This window comes from Phaeoacremonium minimum, assembly GCF_000392275.1.
Source record: "Phaeoacremonium minimum UCRPA7 unplaced genomic scaffold PA7_03_scaffold_44, whole genome shotgun sequence".
Taxonomy (NCBI): Eukaryota; Fungi; Ascomycota; class Sordariomycetes; order Togniniales; family Togniniaceae; genus Phaeoacremonium; species Phaeoacremonium minimum.
The window spans coordinates 439,643-456,798 of NW_006920951.1; the positions used below are offsets into that span (position 1 = coordinate 439,643).

General features: G+C 52.7%; 4 protein-coding genes across 4 annotated transcripts; 2 read left to right on the forward strand and 2 right to left on the reverse strand.

Annotated features, from left to right (window-relative positions):
* Positions 1–5,505: 5,505 nt before the first annotated feature.
* UCRPA7_898 (putative mfs multidrug transporter protein) lies at positions 5,506–6,604 on the forward strand (the record flags this gene model as incomplete). Its single annotated transcript, XM_007913489.1, has 6 exons — positions 5,506–5,589; positions 5,642–5,680; positions 5,742–5,799; positions 5,849–6,258; positions 6,312–6,359; positions 6,443–6,604. The coding sequence occupies 6 exons, from the start codon at positions 5,506–5,508 to the stop codon at positions 6,602–6,604; spliced, it is 801 nt and encodes a 266-aa protein (XP_007911680.1).
* A 786-nt stretch (positions 6,605–7,390) lies between these two features.
* UCRPA7_899 (hypothetical protein) lies at positions 7,391–8,248 on the forward strand (the record flags this gene model as incomplete). The annotated part of the gene is made up of 1 exon (XM_007913490.1): positions 7,391–8,248. The coding sequence occupies one exon, from the start codon at positions 7,391–7,393 to the stop codon at positions 8,246–8,248; it is 858 nt and encodes a 285-aa protein (XP_007911681.1).
* A 187-nt stretch (positions 8,249–8,435) lies between these two features.
* Positions 8,436–9,368, reverse strand: UCRPA7_900 (putative dna-directed rna polymerase iii 130 kda polypeptide protein; the record flags this gene model as incomplete). The annotated part of the gene is made up of 2 exons (XM_007913491.1): positions 8,436–9,028; positions 9,086–9,368. The coding sequence occupies 2 exons, from the start codon at positions 9,366–9,368 to the stop codon at positions 8,436–8,438; spliced, it is 876 nt and encodes a 291-aa protein (XP_007911682.1).
* A 3,445-nt stretch (positions 9,369–12,813) lies between these two features.
* Positions 12,814–14,293, reverse strand: UCRPA7_902 (putative gastric mucin-like protein; the record flags this gene model as incomplete). Its single annotated transcript, XM_007913492.1, has 3 exons — positions 12,814–14,017; positions 14,071–14,171; positions 14,234–14,293. The coding sequence occupies 3 exons, from the start codon at positions 14,291–14,293 to the stop codon at positions 12,814–12,816; spliced, it is 1,365 nt and encodes a 454-aa protein (XP_007911683.1).
* Positions 14,294–17,156: the final 2,863 nt, after the last annotated feature.

The window sequence follows — 17,156 nt, forward strand, 5'->3', positions numbered from 1 at the left end:
AAGACAGTAGGCTGGCATCCCACTTGAAGGTAGCAGCACCATAGGGAGGGAACGTGTGATAGACTAGGGAGTATGTTTTGGGGTTCCTGGGGCTCGGTAGGTTGAGACACATATAAGAGGGTTGAAGGCAGCCGGAACTGGTAATCTTCGGAATAGGTGATAGGAGGACACGGCTTGGGGGGAAGTCAAACGGGGGAGGGTCATAAGTGGAGCCTCGCACACACGGGAGTAATAGTCTCTCGACTTGACATGTGGGACACTACATGGACTTCCATGTAGAGGAGCAGCCAAGCCAAGTATCCCAGCGCCAGGTCAGGCCAGAGCATGAGGGAATGCGGCATGGGTGTGTGAGTGGTTTTGTCGCTCCTCCGCAGGCCCGACGCGCGAAGCCAATATGCGTAATCTGCCGAGACACAGGATAAAGATGGCCGGGAGCAATCAGATCTCACTTACTTCACAGAACGAACCGCACGCCTATTGAGCGAATCGACTCTGCCCAAATAACACTTGACAATTGGATGATCAATCCTCGTGGCAGTTGCGCATCAGCAATATGGCTAGTTGCCAAGCGAAGAGGTTAGTTGCGCGGAAGGCCAGGCGCTATACACTTAAGCCTAGAGCCAATGTTAGCAGGCATGATCGTCATGCATTGAGTAGGAGAGACATCCGTCTTACCTGGATTCTATAGTGAACAGCGTCGTTCTAGTGGGACGTTCAAAAACGCTGCGTCTCTTGATCTGCGGATCTCTTCACATGTGCATGCGCTGTGACAGTTGTCGAAGGTTTCGGCCTGGTGACACGAGAGACACAGGACCGCCCAAGATGACGTTGCTGCCTCTAGATCTCGCGAAGGTGTCAGCCCAGGTAGAAAGCCCCACCAGCTTCTACAGCAGTCTCTCGTTCTCAGTCCAGGAGCGCAGCAGACGCACGGCGGACCGGCAGGGTACTGACGACTGGCGTCTCGCAGCAGCGATGACTCGCTCCCTGGTGCTTGCTGAGACCCCACGGGGGTTAGAGGTGGTGCAAGCCTTCGCCTTCGTTTGGGGCGAGACGAGGCCGAGGATTCCTCGTGGTGCAGTCTGGTGTTGGTCTTAGGTTTAGTCTTTCGGACCAGTGGATGTAGTGTTATTGGGCAGCGGGATCCAAGGCACGCGATTCCCCCCCAAAATGCGACCCGCAAAAGAGCCTGTATCCACACTCCAGCGCCGCTGCGGGGACCGGGGAGAGGATGCTAGTCCTGGAGATTGCTTCTTTCGGTGCGGCTCCCTGGGTCGGTCGATGCACCGCAGTACTGATGTCCTACACAGGGCTGGCTGGCTGGAAAACAACAGCCGTGGAGATTGGATATTTAACGGGAATGAAACCTCTCGCGGGGTTTGTCGTCGTCAGATAATTACTGTATTCAATCAGATCAGGTTGGAGACTTATAAGCCCCGTGAGGGGTCAGGGACGGGGGTCACAAGGGACACCGCAGGCGGCGGATCTGGGCATAGCGTATCTTCCAGACATTGCTGTGCAATAGCATACAAGCCACACAACACTCCGCGTGGTATGCTGCCCTCGTCCCAGTTGGGTTTAACCCACCTTTTCCTGTTCAAGACACCATACAGCACACGCTTGCTATCACGTCTGCACCTGTAGGGGCTGCTGGTCCGGGTGTCTGAGAGCTCGTTTCGAGGTGGTTGCATCCGTTTGATGCAGCGGGCGGAGGTGAGATAAGCCAGCTACTTGAAGGTTCAAGCCAGCAATTGGGGATCCCAAGGACATGTGAATGTCTCCACATCACGCCTTATATAAGGGATTGTTACGCATCAGCCAAGGTGACAATCTGGGGCCGTGATGTTCATCATTCGCTTATACGGCGGAAGGGAAATTGAGCAGCCAGCCCTGTTGCCCATGAGTCCGTGGAAAGAGCTCGGTTATCTTGTCGTACTAGATACGACAGATCCACAGCAGCAAATATCTCATCCCAACGGCCGTCGTCTGAAGCGAGGTCCCATAGTCCAAGAGTCGGGCTCTCTCTGAAGCTTGGAAAGCAAAAAGTGGAATGATCGAAGGCCGTGGCAACGAACTGCCCCAGGGTTGCCGGATTGCCATTGCCATGCAGAACGACTCGGAGCCCAGTGGAGCAGTGAGATGAAACGCTCGGGCGGACGGAATCCCATCCCATCAGCAAGATCCCCCCCCACTACGCATCGGTCGGCGCCGGTTGGTGCAGAGAAGTTGGGTCTTTGTCTCGAAATCCAGGTCGAAATCCATACGGCCCAGCCGCGGTAAACAGGCCATGCGTGCAGCTCAGAGGTTGCCTCTTGCAGTGACGAAAAAAAAAAAAAAATGAAATGACCGATTGCAGCGTACCTGCCTGTCAAGCATGTGAAATTCGGTCATGATGATCCTTGCGATGTGCCTTCCCCCTGTGGACGGGCGCCATCCACGATCCCCCGCATTTTGACATTTTGCGGGGCAAGTGGCTTGCATGCCCTGTTAGAGAGTCGCTATATCAAAGCATACCTGTCACATTCTCCAGAGAAGCCTACGCTTCGAAATCTTGGGTTCGTGTTGCCAAGACTTTGAAGTTATTTTATTTCTTGACAACCCAGCTCTTGAGCACGTTTGAAACATGCTCACATACTCTATTCCCATAACTTCTTTCACGAGAAACTACTATTCGCGAATTTTGACAAGACGGTAACTATCTACAAGCAGACCGCCAAGACCGTCTACCACACTGTCAAAAGCTACCTATTCTTTGGTAATCTGCATTCATCAATTCCAGGGGCTGTGGTCTTGAACGCGAATGAGCGGTTCGAGAATACGACATGGTGTTTACGCAAGCTTGAAGAGTGATGTAGAATCTGGCCTCGGTGCTCAGCTCTCGCGCCTCGCGACGGCAACTTGCTAGTGTACGATTCCAACCTAGCAGACGGGCGTCTCAACTCGTGAAACCGAAATTTGTATTGGGGTTGTTATCACACAGGTGATACTGGATCGAGTAGTAGCTCCTTCTGAGTCCTGAACACCCTGTAAAAGTCTAGAAATATCGACAACCGGTCAAGAAAGTGTAGCTTTGGTACCTCAAACTTTTTGTCCAATCTCGGCGAGGAAACAGTGGGATTCCAAGTAATGCAGCGTTATGAATTCAAGGAGTCTTGAATATCATGTCCCCGGATTTGGAATCACAACCTTGAATCTGAAGAGAGTGATATCTTAAAGTAAACTCAAATTCTATCGAATTGGGCATTCAGTCTCTCCTTCTCCTCGACTTGACTAAAGAATGGTATGAGGATTCCTCCTACGCTCAAAGAGCCTCTTCGAATCCTCCTCACACTAAGACCTAAAAGAATAATTCTTGACTCGACTCGTCTCATTGAATTTGCCAGACCAGCGGAGATGCCGAGGGTCTTAAAGGTTCTGAATATCGTTCTATGGAGTTGAGGCTATGCAGCCCACTTCTTCGCACTCGCTTAAGTTCCGTAGTGAGGATTAGCGCAGGAACGAGCTCCAAGGCTCACCGCGCAAGAACCACTACTGTCGTTACTAAGTAGTCAGTGAAGTCATCTAGAGCAGGAGAAACCAAAAGGAAATATGGAAAACGGCACAAAGAGGCTATGCAATTCAATCTCGGCAAACATTTGGGAAGTTTGAGGGCTCCAACTGTGGGTAATTCTGCCGGCCTAACGTTCCTTCACCTTACACTCTTCAGGCGGCTCGCATCTGCGAATAGCGACCGTTCTCGTTCTCGCTATCAAAAGCTTAATCTGAGCTCCGAGAGCTCTGTTAGTGGACGGTCGGTGCCTGGTGCGACAGCGTAAGTCCCCCACGCAAGCCAAGCCAAACCAGGCTGCATCTCGCGAATTGCTACACGCCCCGACAGTCGCACCGCCTACGATGTTCACCCTAATCTGCGTTCCATCAAAATCCTTCGAATCAGAGGCTGGGGATGGATCGGTAGTGACGCCCTCGCACAATCGACGATGACACAGCTGCCCGAACTTGCAGGGCTGTGCTGTGATCCGTTGATTGGAGCCACTCCCGCTCCGCTTCGGTGCGCTAACAAAGCTCGCGACATAAATCCAAGACGGACAAGGCTGAACAGCTGCTACAGCCAATGGGCACGAGTTAGGGCGGCCTCGCCCGCGTGTCTCGGCCATGTAGACTTCTTGCATTCGAGGAATTTCCGTATAAGTGTCAACGGTCGAAGGCTCTTTTATATCTCCTAGCCTCTCAAATCAGTGTTATTCTACTACTCTCTTCAATATAATAAGACTTATATTCTTCCATCTCATCCCCCCTTTCATTTTCAAACTTGACCAATATGATCTCTTTCGTCATTCGCAAAGCTAAGGAGCGGAAGAAGGCCTCTCCTCCTCCCTCAGCTCCAACATGTGTTCACTCTACGCCGTTAGACAATCAATCATCAGTTCCAATGAGTAATCTCTCGTCCACCGCAAGACCAAATACCGAGAGTTCAGGGGATCAAGAACCGTTACAACTTACATCAAGTGGCAAGTGCGGAGCTTGCAAACAAGAAGAGCGATCAGCCCGAATATATCGATGGAAGATCATTCTTGGTCTTGTCTTCCCCTTTGCTCTACAAGCATTAGACACGACCATGTCAGTGCTGCCTCGGACTTACCGTAACAAGTTGTAGCTAATAATGGTTTTATAGCATCGCAAGCGCTTTGCCGTGGATAGCATCTGACTTCAGTACGACCTGTTTCAATCTCATGTAGCTCGAAAAACCAACTGATTGTTATAGACAAGATATCCGAATTGAACTGGATCATCTCCGCTTTCAACCTCACATCCGCCGCCTTCATCCCTTTCTGGGCGCAGATTGCAGACATCTTTGGTCGACATACCTCCCTTCAAGCTTGTATCATCATTATCTTGATTGGCAGTGCCATTTGTACCGGGGCCCCAACGAGTTCGTATCCTGTGTTATTGCTTGGTCGAGGCATTCAGGGGCTTGGGGCTGCAGGAATCAACGTAAATGTCCGTATCATCCTTGCTGATAAAGTTAGCTTGCGGGAGAACTCGAAAAACTGGTCTATTTTCACCTTCGTTGCCGGAACGAGCTACGGTGTTGGCCCCGTCATTGGCGGATATCTCACCAACACAAATTGGAGGTGGTGCTTTGGGATCAACCTCCCGATCTGCGTCGCCGCAATCATTGGGATCTTCTTAATCCTTCGAAAAGAGCTCCTGGGACCTCAGCCTCTCCCCCACATCGACGAGGCGGCAGAGACGGGTGAGTCAGGACATCTTGCACAGCTCTCCACCAGACTGTCAGTTATCGATGCTGGTGGACAATTACTGTTCCTCTTTGGCTTTGGTCTTATTATTCTGGCCTTAACATGGGCCGGTGCGGATTATGACTGGAACACCGCCGCTGTCTTAGTACCTCTAGTTGTCGGCGCTATTCTATGTTGTCTCTTCATCTACTGGGAAAGACTTATGGGCGCAGGTAGATTGCTGAACCGAAAGTGGCCCCGTCAACAAGCCATGCTGCCTTGGAGACTCATCACAAATCGGGATATTGGCCTTCTCTTCTATATCAACTTCGCGACCGGTGCCGCCATGTATGCTGTGAGTATTCCTCGCTGAAAACCACTACTTTATTATGTAGTTGACGAAATAGGTGTTGTACTTTGTCAACCTGTTCTTCACTTTAGTCAAGGTAGATAATCGGCTTCATTCTCTTTTCATTAAATCATCAACATTAACACTCTCGACAATAGGGCTTTACTGCCGACAAAGCTGGTGTTCAGCTCTTGTACTATACTCCGGGCCTTGCAGGTAATAACCACCCACCAATTCGGATCTTCAGTGAGCTGACTTGTTACAGTTGGCGTATATTTTTCCATGTTCATGTGCAACGTTTGGCCAAGAAAGACCTTTTGGCCAATCATGCTCGGCTCGATTGTCGAGGCTTTCGGAATCGGGTTTCTGGCTTACGGACTTTGGACTGAGAAGACGTCTACGATCTACGGCATGATGGCTCTGACTGGCGCTGGCACGGCGATGCGAATGATGCCCGGTCCTCTTCACGCTGTGGGATTCTTCCCGCAGCACATTGCTACCGTCGTGGCTCTCATGGCGGTTGCAATCCCCTTCGGCGGCACACTCGCATTGACAATCATGGCGACCGTCTTCAACAATACGTCGGGTATCGGTCCGAGCTCACCTCTTCGAGACTTTCAAAATATTGTCACTCTTCCGCATGATGAGCAAGTATACTGGATTCATCAAGCAAAGGTGTGTAGTCACTCATGGAAGATATATCAAATCAAACGCTAACATGCTTAAAGATGGGCTTGGTTTGGTCATTCGTCGCGATTGTTCCTTTCATGATTCTAGTAAGTCTTAGCCCTAAGCACGGGAGCCTATACTTCCTTAGCCAACCTGTTGCAATTACATTGATACTAATATTCTGTGATAGTGCGTCTTGGCCGCGGCCTGCCTGGGCAATGTCATTATCACCAAGGACAAGGCAGGAGAGGATGGATACGGAGAAAAGGTGCAGGAAGAAGCATATCTACTTTCGTTGTTGAGAGGGACAAACCAACAGAGTGCTCGTACGACGATGGAGGCGAAAGCATGATACCCCACCACATGAAGCTCGAATAAGAATTCAGCAGGATCAGAGAAGTCTTCTCCACGGCGTTGGATTTTGGTACATGGCTTGAATGTCATGCTAAATAGAAATGAGCTTTACTTGATGATACCTAATCAACCGAAAGAAATAGCCTCTGCGTACAGTCAACCTAGGTAACCACCAATTAGACATGCTCACATAAACGTCCAAATCAGTAGACTGTCCTGGTACGAACCAAAGGCGAATTGGTCGAGATCGCTGTATTGCTTGTTAGGCGTTCAATCACCTTCATCCTCTGTTTGGGGTGTTGGGCTTGAGACTGACAGGGTTGACACACATCAAGTTGTGGCGACTTACAGGATATATCTGGGCTAGTATGCACGGGAGGACTCGTTCCCGCAGCCCTGTTAGTGTGGCTTTATTTAGTTACTTCACTAAGGAAACCCTGCATATTTTCCTGTCGTGGCGAAGGCGAATAATTTCAAGCTTGAAACATGCTGTTTCCAGGTCTAAGTCCGGACACGTTTTTAAAGTTCCGGTTTGTCGAATGGAAGGATAAAATCCAGGCAGGCGAGCCGGAGGAGAAGATCATGGGCGGCGCCCATCGGTGGACTACGAGACGCCTCCTGCCGTTATTAGAGGCCCCGTCTTCTCGCCCCCCTTTGAGACTACCAAGTCAAGCCATTATATAGATAGGCCAAGAACACCCGACGACACCTCAGCCACACTTCTCTTATTGCCTACTATGTTCTTCCACTCTACTGGGAATGCCAATGGTTCTTTTTAGAGAAGATGCCCTCAGTATGCGACAATAACAGCAACAGTGCAAAATTCTGGCTGGAGTTTCAAGTCTTCAGCGATGGTTTAGAGCCCCAACAATTACCACCACCACAACGATCACCTCCGTGGCCGCAGGGTGGCAATCATGTCATTCACCCCGCGCAGGACACCTTCACGTGTTTCGCCGATCTTCCCACCGAACTGAGGCTGAGGATCTGGGAGCACCTGATCCAGCCACGGATCGTCATTGCAGCGTGTTTTGAGGCTGATGAGGCTGCGCTGCAAAAGAAGAGGAAGCAGCTCACCTCGCGGCCACGGCGGCCGGCCGTGCCCGTGGTGCTGCACATCAACCGCGAGGCGCGCGAGTTAGGACTGAAGCACTACGACCTGACGTTCGCGTGGAAGACGCCGCCGATGCTGGTGACGCCGCCGGTCGAGTGCGCGCCGCGCGTGTACTTCAACTTTGCGGCGGACGCGCTCTTCCTGATGGGCGAGCTGGAGCCGTACGACGGCGACGGCTTCAACCGGCCGATGGTGTACTTCCTGCGCAAGGAGGACACGCGCCGCGTGCGGCACATTGCCTGCGCCTTCGAGGAGCTGCACTACCCGGAGCTCGAGTCGGAGCAGATCTTTGGCTGCCTGTTCCACATCGTGGACCGCTTCCCCGGCGCGCAGAGGCTGCTGATCACGAGCACGCCGCAGGACCTCGAGGCGAACCCGGTGCGGTTGCCCTCGACTGACAACATTATTCAGAAGATATGGCACGGCTGGATCGGGGGCACCTCCATTGTGACATCGTCGCTTGCCAACACGCAGATTCTCATGGTTAGTGAGGACGGATTAGCGGATTTCATCGCGGCGCATAGCTAGCATTTGGTGATTTTCATATTCCTTAATGTTTAATATCATTACATTGTATCTATACAAGCTTGGCTCGTGAGAGTTGAGTGGTGAAGACTCTTGTTGCCGCCCTGGCATCATACTATACAATGAGTACTTTTTTCCCATCCGCCTAAGGCGGGTTCAGTCATGTTCGTCCTGCCCTTTTCCTTCCTGGTCACCTGCCTCTTCTCGACTGTGATCCTGGAATATGGAAAGCAGGACAAGGGGTATCTCCGCCTTCTCTTCCGCCCTTCATGCCGCCCAAAAGCCAATCTGTGAGGCCTACGACCTTGGCCCCGACGCCCCTTTCCCAGTCACCACCCTCCTGGACATGCTCAATTGTATGGCTCAATATCCTGCCCTCCTTGTCAAACTCAAAGATGAATAAACCGGTGAATTCCTTTTTGTCCTCGCTCGGCGACTGGCCGTTGCTGAATGTTAAGCCCCATCCCCTGTTCTTGCCAATGGTTTTCCACCTAACCACAAGCTGCTCGCCACAGGCGCCTTGCCTACGCGGCGTAAAGTTCATGGGTTGCTTGACCATGCGCTCCGAGAGGATCTCCAGCTTCACATTGCCGACTATCGGCACCCGATTCCATACAATAGGGGCGCTCCATAGTGCGGCGATATAGGCTACCCTACCGGAGACCGTGGGCAGATGAGGGTGGGTGGAAGGGAATAAGTGCAGAGAGATGTTTGGCGCGAGAATCTCCTGTGGCAGGGGTGACTGCAGTAGAGTAGGCAGACGTTCTTGCAGTATGCGCAGAGCTTAGGTTGACTCGATCAGCAAGCGTTTGCATGTAGCGGGTTTTGTTTGCGACTTACTCTTGCCTAGCTTGACGTTGCGATCCTGATCCGACGGAGGTCTCCACGAGTCGAAGCCGGGAGCCTTAGAGTCAGGCAGCGTAGGAGTGAACCACAGCTCGGGGAGGTTGCGCGGGTTGGCCTCCTGCAGGGTCGTGAGGCCCTTGGAGGTGCTCGAGGGCGAGGACGAACGCCGTGCTGGCGGGGCCGAACCACCACCGGACGCGAGGGACCGCAGGCGCCGGACGGCGTACGGGTTCACGGCATGGGAGTGCGACCGAAGGAGGCGGCTCGGTGCGGACATTCCCGATCTCTCACATGGACATCGACATAGACGGCGAGTGCAGGCATCAATTGTGGTTGGGAGAATCTGAGCTGTTGAGCTTGAGAGCTCGGGTTGTAGGTTGGGGGTGGAATGATGTCAGTTTCGTCAAGGGAAATTTTAGGGCCAGGCCAGGGAGAGAGAACGAGACTTCCATTGGGGAGGTGCTAGTAGGTAATCGGGGCAAGTCGGCTAAGAGACGGCACTGGTGGGGTCCCGTCGTCCACCAGCAGACAGGGCCATTCAGTGCTGTCAAGGCTCCGCTTCTCCGCAAGTTGTCCCTGAAATGCACCGTTCTTCTGTTGTCACATCTTGCATGCTCTCGAGCCTCAAGTACAATCAGGCTGACGTTGGTCCTACATATAACGCTTCTCGGATAATCAAGCCCCCATATTTCTCTAAGACAAGGAATGTCTAAACTCTGACCTAACTAACCCAGACTGGCCTGACTCAGACGGTGCACGCCTTGCGCTAGGTGGCAGCCTCGTTACAGCATGGCCTTGCCTGACTTCGATCAGCTGCCCATGTCACGATGGATTAATTTCAGAATTATACCATGTATTACAAACAAGGCGAGTTCAGTATGCATCTCGAAGAGGATGCAAATGCTCGAAGTCGATAGTATTTTGTATATCCCCTTTCTATGCTTATAGATTATCTAGGCATGCTCAAGCAGTGAACCCCCAAAGCTTCTTCCCGTGCTGCGAGAGTCACATAGTCGCAACTACGCAACGCCGGGGTTGTCTTGTAGATGCTTTACACCTCTAGCAGAGAATGTTTCCATATACTAGTCTAATGTAAAATTGTAGACCCTCACATATGTTTTTCTAATTGACTCTTCAATTGAAGCAGCGGTCGCTCCACGACTTATCAACTTTGTTGAAAGGCACGTGCCAGGTCACCTGAAACGCCGCCTCTTTTACAGTGCGCGCGGCCGGTGGACCCGGCCGTTTGTCTCCGACTCCTGGACTGGACTGGACTGGGCTGGCACCTTTGAGTCTCAGCGTTGCCTACCACATCATCATCGCTGGCAACCCTCTAAATCCATCAACCTCCCAACTTCCTACCATCCCACGATCCGTCCCCGCTTCCCATCAACTTCAGCAGCGCCTCTTCCGTCGACAGACAGCCAGAACTCTTCAGCCGCTCATCATGAATCCCGAGTAGTATGTTGTCTTCCATCCTCACCCCCTTAGCGCTGCGTCTGCCAAGTTGTTTGCTGACCGTTCCCTCTACAGAGTCCTCCTCGTTCCTTCGCCACGGATTTCCGACGTCGCCCTTTCCATGGCCACAGAGTCTCCTCAGGACTGACATGACATAGATACGACTACCTCTTCAAGCTTCTGCTCATCGGTGATTCCGGTGTCGGAAAGTCTTGCCTACTCTTGCGATTCGCTGATGATACCTACACCGAATCATACATCTCCACTATTGGAGTCGACTTCGTACGCACACTTTGACTCTCAACATTCGGAGACATGGATCTAAACATTATAATAGAAAATCCGCACCATCGAGCTGGACGGAAAGACGGTGAAGCTACAGATTGTAAGGCTGCCTTGGGCCCCCTTGGGACGGCATTCATTATCAGCAGGGACGATCGCTAACAATATGCTGTAGTGGGATACTGCCGGACAGGAACGCTTCCGAACAATCACTTCCTCCTACTACCGAGGTGCTCACGGCATTTGCGTCGTCTACGATGTCACAGACATGGACTCGTTCAACAACGTCAAGCAGTGGCTACAGGAGATTGACAGATACGCCACTGAGGGCGTCAACAAGCTGCTGGTAGGCAACAAGAGCGATATGGCTGACAAGAAGGTTGTCGAGTACACCGTCGCAAAGGTGAGCCGATCTGCGCGCAGCCTGGAGCTCATGCGGGTGTGATCACATGCACCCCGAAAGCATAGGCCTAGGCCCCACCTCTCTCTGACCGAGTATCGAAGACTGACACATTATCTCAGGAGTTCGCCGACAGCCTAGGAATCCCGTTCCTCGAGACATCCGCGAAGAATGCCAGCAACGTCGAGCAGGCTTTCCTGACCATGGCTCGTCAAATCAAGGAGCGCATGGGCACGACTGCAACTGCCAACACCAAGCCCAACGTACAGGTCGGCCCAGGCCACGGAGTCTCGTCCAACCAAGGAGGTGGCTGCTGCTAAACGCGTTGTTCCTTATCGTTTTACATCCCCGACCTGGAGTTCTCATTTGGCGATAACGAACAGGGCATGCAGGGCGGGCTTGGGGGACAGGCAGGAACGGGTTGGATGTGGGTTTCCTCTCGCTTCTCCCCGCATAGAGTGCAGTGCGTTCATTTGGGATTGTAATGGCTCCGGATTTGATATCAGCATCGATCTGCTAGCCTAGACGGCTCTTCCTAGCAAAGCATCAAGAAGGGATCGACACCGAAGCTACGACCAATGACGGGCTCATAATACATACAGCTGGAGTTTAGTTTTGCGCATGGACGCCTGGGTATGATGGACTTGAGAGAGAGCAAAGGGAGACCATTTCTGTGAGGGGAGGGGAAGATTAGAAGAAAGTCCGCAGATTTTTGTTGTCTGACTGTGTATCTCGTATCCTGGGCATATCTTTTCTGCCTCGGAGGATCAAGTTGTCGTTTCTCACACTTCTGCTCTCGATCACACACCTGGGGTTTACTTAATTTGACTTTTGGGATCTCTCATATCATCGCTCCGTCTCCAGATCCCCTAGGTTTCCGTGGTCCCACACTGCGTGTCAAATGGTTTTGCATACAGCACCTGTATTTTATCTCTCGGTCTATCGTTATGGAATGAACATTCTAGAGTTTTCTACCTGCAGTGTGCCTCATGTGTGCTTGAGATGAAAGGGGGAGCCTAGGTTCTCCATAGGGCTGCGGTGTAACCTAATATTACTGTGCAGCGGTGGCTTACTTCTCGTGAGACGTAACAGCTTGATAGAGACATCAGGGACACTGTAGGAAACAGGAAATGTAGATTTTGCAAATGGTCATTTCGCATTCAGTCTCGTCTATCTTCGGATAGAGTCACTCTGAGGACTGGTCCTGGTTCAGTGAGCTAGCGATGTAAGGTAGCTAGCTAGCCATGCTTTCCACCTGTGTGATGCGAGCCACCCGTCAATCTTTCGCACTCGAGGCCGATATGGAAAGAGTATCAGTACAATATTGTCAAACATAGAATCCCTGACCAACGCCAATACCCTCCTGTTCGTCCTGTCCTGTCCTGCCCTGTCCTACCACCTCTCAGGGGCTAAGGAGAGAAAAATTGGAAAACAAAGGAAACCAGATCAGAGAAAACGCCAGGTCGGGGTCCATCCCTTGTCATGAAGAGCTGCCACGATGCTAGCAAATAGGAGACGTAGATGTAGATATGCATGTGTGCATGTGCATGAAGACTGCCATTTAGTACGGCGCGGCGGCCTCCTAGGCTAGGCCGAGCATCTTGAGTGCCTTCTTGCTGCTGGGCTTGGGCCGCACCGTCTTGCCGGTGCCGCCGGCCTCCGCCTCGTCGAACATGGGCATGAGGCGCCGCTCCTCGGACTCGAACTCGCCGTCGTCCTCGAGGTCGACCGTCAGGATCGACTGCACGTCCTCGCGGCCCACCACGCCGCCGCCGCCGCCGGCACGGCGCCCGCCACTGCTGCTGCCCTTAGCAATGGAGTGCAGGGTCCGTCCGGTGCGCGATGTGCGGACCGTCTCGGCGGCTGAGACCCGCGAGGTGACGGAAGCTGTCGGAGACGAGGGTCGCTGCTGCTGGACGTACTGGGGTGCTGTTGAAGTCGAGCGAGCTCGTTGCTGTCTCAGCAGCTGCTGCGGTAAAATCAGCATGGGGAGCTCTGGCTGCGAACCAGACTGCGTTGCCGCCAGTGTCATGGCAGCAGAGCGCGGCTGGTTCATCTCCGGCTCTCCAGTTACGGGGTTTTGCGACACAGGCGTCATGGTGCCAGGATAGTACGGCACGCTAGGTGACACCGGGGGGCTCGCCGCGGGAAGAGACGAACGGACAGACGCCGAGTAGGACGAGGAGGAGTAGGAAGCCGCATACTGCGCGATGATGTTGCTCGCCTGAGACGGCAGAGGCGGCGGAGGGCTCGAGGCCCGGATGGGGTTCTGGCTGCTGCTTCTTGGGAGAGGCGGCTGCAACGGGATGTAGTACTGGGAGCCTCTAATAAGATGCTTCCAGATCGAGTAGACGAAGATGGCGTGCTCCGCCTCGGTGGCCGAGCATGTCAGGAGGTAGTTGACCCGCGAGAAAGACGGAGGTCGGCAGCAGGACGGCTCCATCACCGTGTGGGCTGGTGTGCCATCCAAAGACTGGCTAGAAGAACCGGATCGGTTGGGGCGAGGGGAGTGCGGAGCAGGGGGAATGGAGTCACCAGTGTCGATGATACCGGCAATCTTGAACATGTTCTCACTAATAGCAGCTCGAAGTGCCAGCACGGTGCCCAAGTGCTCCTCATCGTACTGCAGGAGAATGAAGCGGAACTCCATGTGCGCGTGGAGCCACATCTCGAGCTTGGGGATGAGCCAAGCAGCCAGAATAGGGGCGCTGTTGAAGGGATTGTTGGCAGTTTGATGCATCAGGGGCTGTCGAGTGAAGTCTTCCATCACTCTCCAGAGGAGATATCTTCATATAGGTTAGTTATTAAAATCAAAGAATTTCTGGACGTGGTATCTCACTTCAGCTCCAATCGGACGCTTCTGGTATAGCCATCCGGCCTGGTACCAAGTGCCTGAAGCTCCTCACCAACCTTCCAAACGAACTCTCGCTTGACGCCTTTCTGAGCACCAAGAGCCAGTATCAGGTCAGTTCTGTTACATCCTCTTCGGGGCTCCTGCCCACGTCGAGGAGCGGGCGCTGCGGGTGCTGCGGGTTGACTGAAGGTCGGCTGCCAGAGGTCATCCATCTCGGATGATAGCAGGAAGGCGTAGCGGTGGTAGCCCTGTTCTTTGCAAGGAAAATAAACCGCGAGTACGGATCGTAAAGCGTCCTGGATCGATACGACTGTTCCTCGACCGGCAATCGAGAATTGGTGGAATTTTGACTCGGGTTCAGGGGGAGTTTGTGGGAGGTTGTGGGAAAGGGTTGCCTGGCCCTGAGATTCCTCCGTTTGCGAAGAAACTGAAATTCTCTTTTGGGACGGTTTTGGAGTTACGATGCCATAGTTCCCGTGGGAAGCATATGGGTCATACTCGTGGGGATCACTCGACGTCGAGACTTGCTCATCAACGGCGTGGGTCACCTGGATGGACGGGGCCGGGAACAACAAGGACGGATCGCTAGTAACAGTAGGCTTTTGGGGTGTCTCTCCTTCTTTGATTTCAGCTGATGGCGAGAACAGCCTTGACATGGGGTATGTCCCATCTTTGTATGCTTGAACCACCTGGTCTATTAGTCCTTTTGGGCCATCATCTGTAAAGTGGACAACGAGGTCCTCGAGCAAGGGGAAGACTGTAATCAACTGCTCCTCCTCAACATCATCTGGCTTCTCTGAGACCTCGATGCCGGGGTATTCTGCATCTGTGCCTCTATCGACGTAGTTCGATCTCGCCAATTGCCTTATTCTGTTGAGGACTGTAGGAGAACGCCGCACCAGTGTCTTGCTGGCTCTCAGGACTGTTCCTTCAGTGGCTGCAAAGAGGCTCGATTGTGGTCGGAACGATCCTTTGACATTTTCAACTCCAATTGATGAGAAAGGCCTACTATTACCGCCAAGCTCGCGTGCTGTGGGAAGGGCTTTTGGTTTCAATGCATCCGTTGATCGAGGTAGTTTGCCATACATAGACAAGTCGTCGAGCGAACGTGTTCTGGTTAGATCGCCCTCTGTCCTTGAAACTCGCATTTTGATGACACGCGCTTCTCCGTAAATTACACCGGTTGGTGTGGCCGGGGGAGACATCGAGGCGTCGCTCATGGGCGATCCTAAGGAAGGAACGTGGATCGAATCCGGAGTGGCCATCTCATAAGTCTCTGCTGCACGGTTGGCACGTTTGGCGGGAGGCGGAAAGAGTCCTCCCAGTTGTATCGAATCTCTTGGTGATTGTGGGTCACAATCTGCACCTTCATCATTTCCAATGTGGACGTTCTCCGTCTCCTCGATGTCAGAGGCGCCCAAGTATGGAGGTTGTTCAGCGGACACAATTGCTTGAGTGGCACCAAGAATTGAGATTGCGGATTGCCTGCTGAATCCATTGGTATAGCCGTACGCGGGGACGCTCATACTCCGCGGCCGTGAGACGACCGAGAAATCAAGATCGTTGACCGGCTGTAAGTTGGCTGTTTCCCGATCCAGTGCATCCGCTGCCTTCATCGCAGCAATTGTAGGATCCTCCAGCAGAGTACTGTCCTGCGTGACTTCATCTTCGACTTTGGACTCTTCATCTTGGGCCGGAGTGACAGTATTCTTGGCAGAGAGTATCTCATCTTTCAGTAGTGGACCTAGCCCGTTGCTGGTGATATCCCTAAACAATGACTCTGCTCGACTAATATCCCCTTGCGTCTCATGTTCGCTTATGGCTGTGATGCATTCAACCACGGCACTCGCTGCGCCTCCATGAAGAAAGACAAGTCGTTTACTGTCGGGGGTAGCTTGCTGAAGGAAATCAGTTGCTGCTTTGTGTCGCAATTGTGTCGCTTCGTGGATTTGGCGAATGTAAGAGCGAGAGTTGAAGGCCTTCGAGGAGATGTCCTCGTCCTTCAAGTAGGACTGGACATTTGGCAAGGCCATGAACTGAGAGGAGGATGGAAGTAGCTGTAGCTGCGTGAAGACGGTGTCCGGGTTGCCCTCGAAAGCTACCAAACTCCCGTGGTATTCGTAGGGCTTGTCCATAGCATCGGTATCAGACATGATAGTAATAAGTAGAAATTAACTCGTGAGCGCGGTGACTGGGATCTGGAGAGTATGCCAGAAATTCCTTCGGCCAAAGTAATCACAACTAACAAGGCTTTTCCAAGAAAAGATAGAGGGAGACCCTGTCCTGACTAGACTTCAGGACGCCTAGTACCTGAATCAGTTTGGAGGCATGGATCGTGATGTCGACTGTTTCCAAGGCGTTCAGCCAGCACCACAAGTGCTGTATCGATTCAATTCGCCAGGATATCGACAATGTAAAGTAATGGCACAACGATTGTGTCCAGCTCGAAGCGCTACGGAAATACAAGGCAGCGTAATGGAAGCTTCTGCCGCAAAAGCACCACGGCGATTCTAGAAACTGGTGACACGCGACGAATACGTATATGGGGAAAGCGCACAGCCAGACGGCAAGCATTCGAGAAACAGACGGGCACACACGAGAAATAATAGAAACAATGAGAGGATGGGGGAAGATGTTTGGGATCGGCGGCAGGGTTGCAGCTGCGGCTTCTTTTCTTTTTTTCTGAAGTGTGTACCTTGACAGGATAAGCTACCCACCCACCCAGAGCTCTGGATAAGCAAACGGATGGCAGCACCAGACGCCAGCCGACCAGATAGTGCGGTCAGCCATTGACGTTCCCCTCCAGCATGGGAATCTCTCGTTCGCGCGTGAGAACCGGTGGGCACAGGCAGTGGGCCAAAACCGGTGCACCAAGGCTCACGGGAGCAACGGCGGGAGCCCGAATGGGCATGTCTGACGCAAGGAGGGACCCTAAGCTTGAAAGGCCCCCCATTGCTGATCCGCGAGCAGCGTGCACGAAGCCCTAAGAGGCCTTAGTGATGGCAGCAGTCTCGATCCAAGCGGCTCCGGCTCGATTTCTCTCCACAGCGTCAATTGGTCGGGCGGGGGCT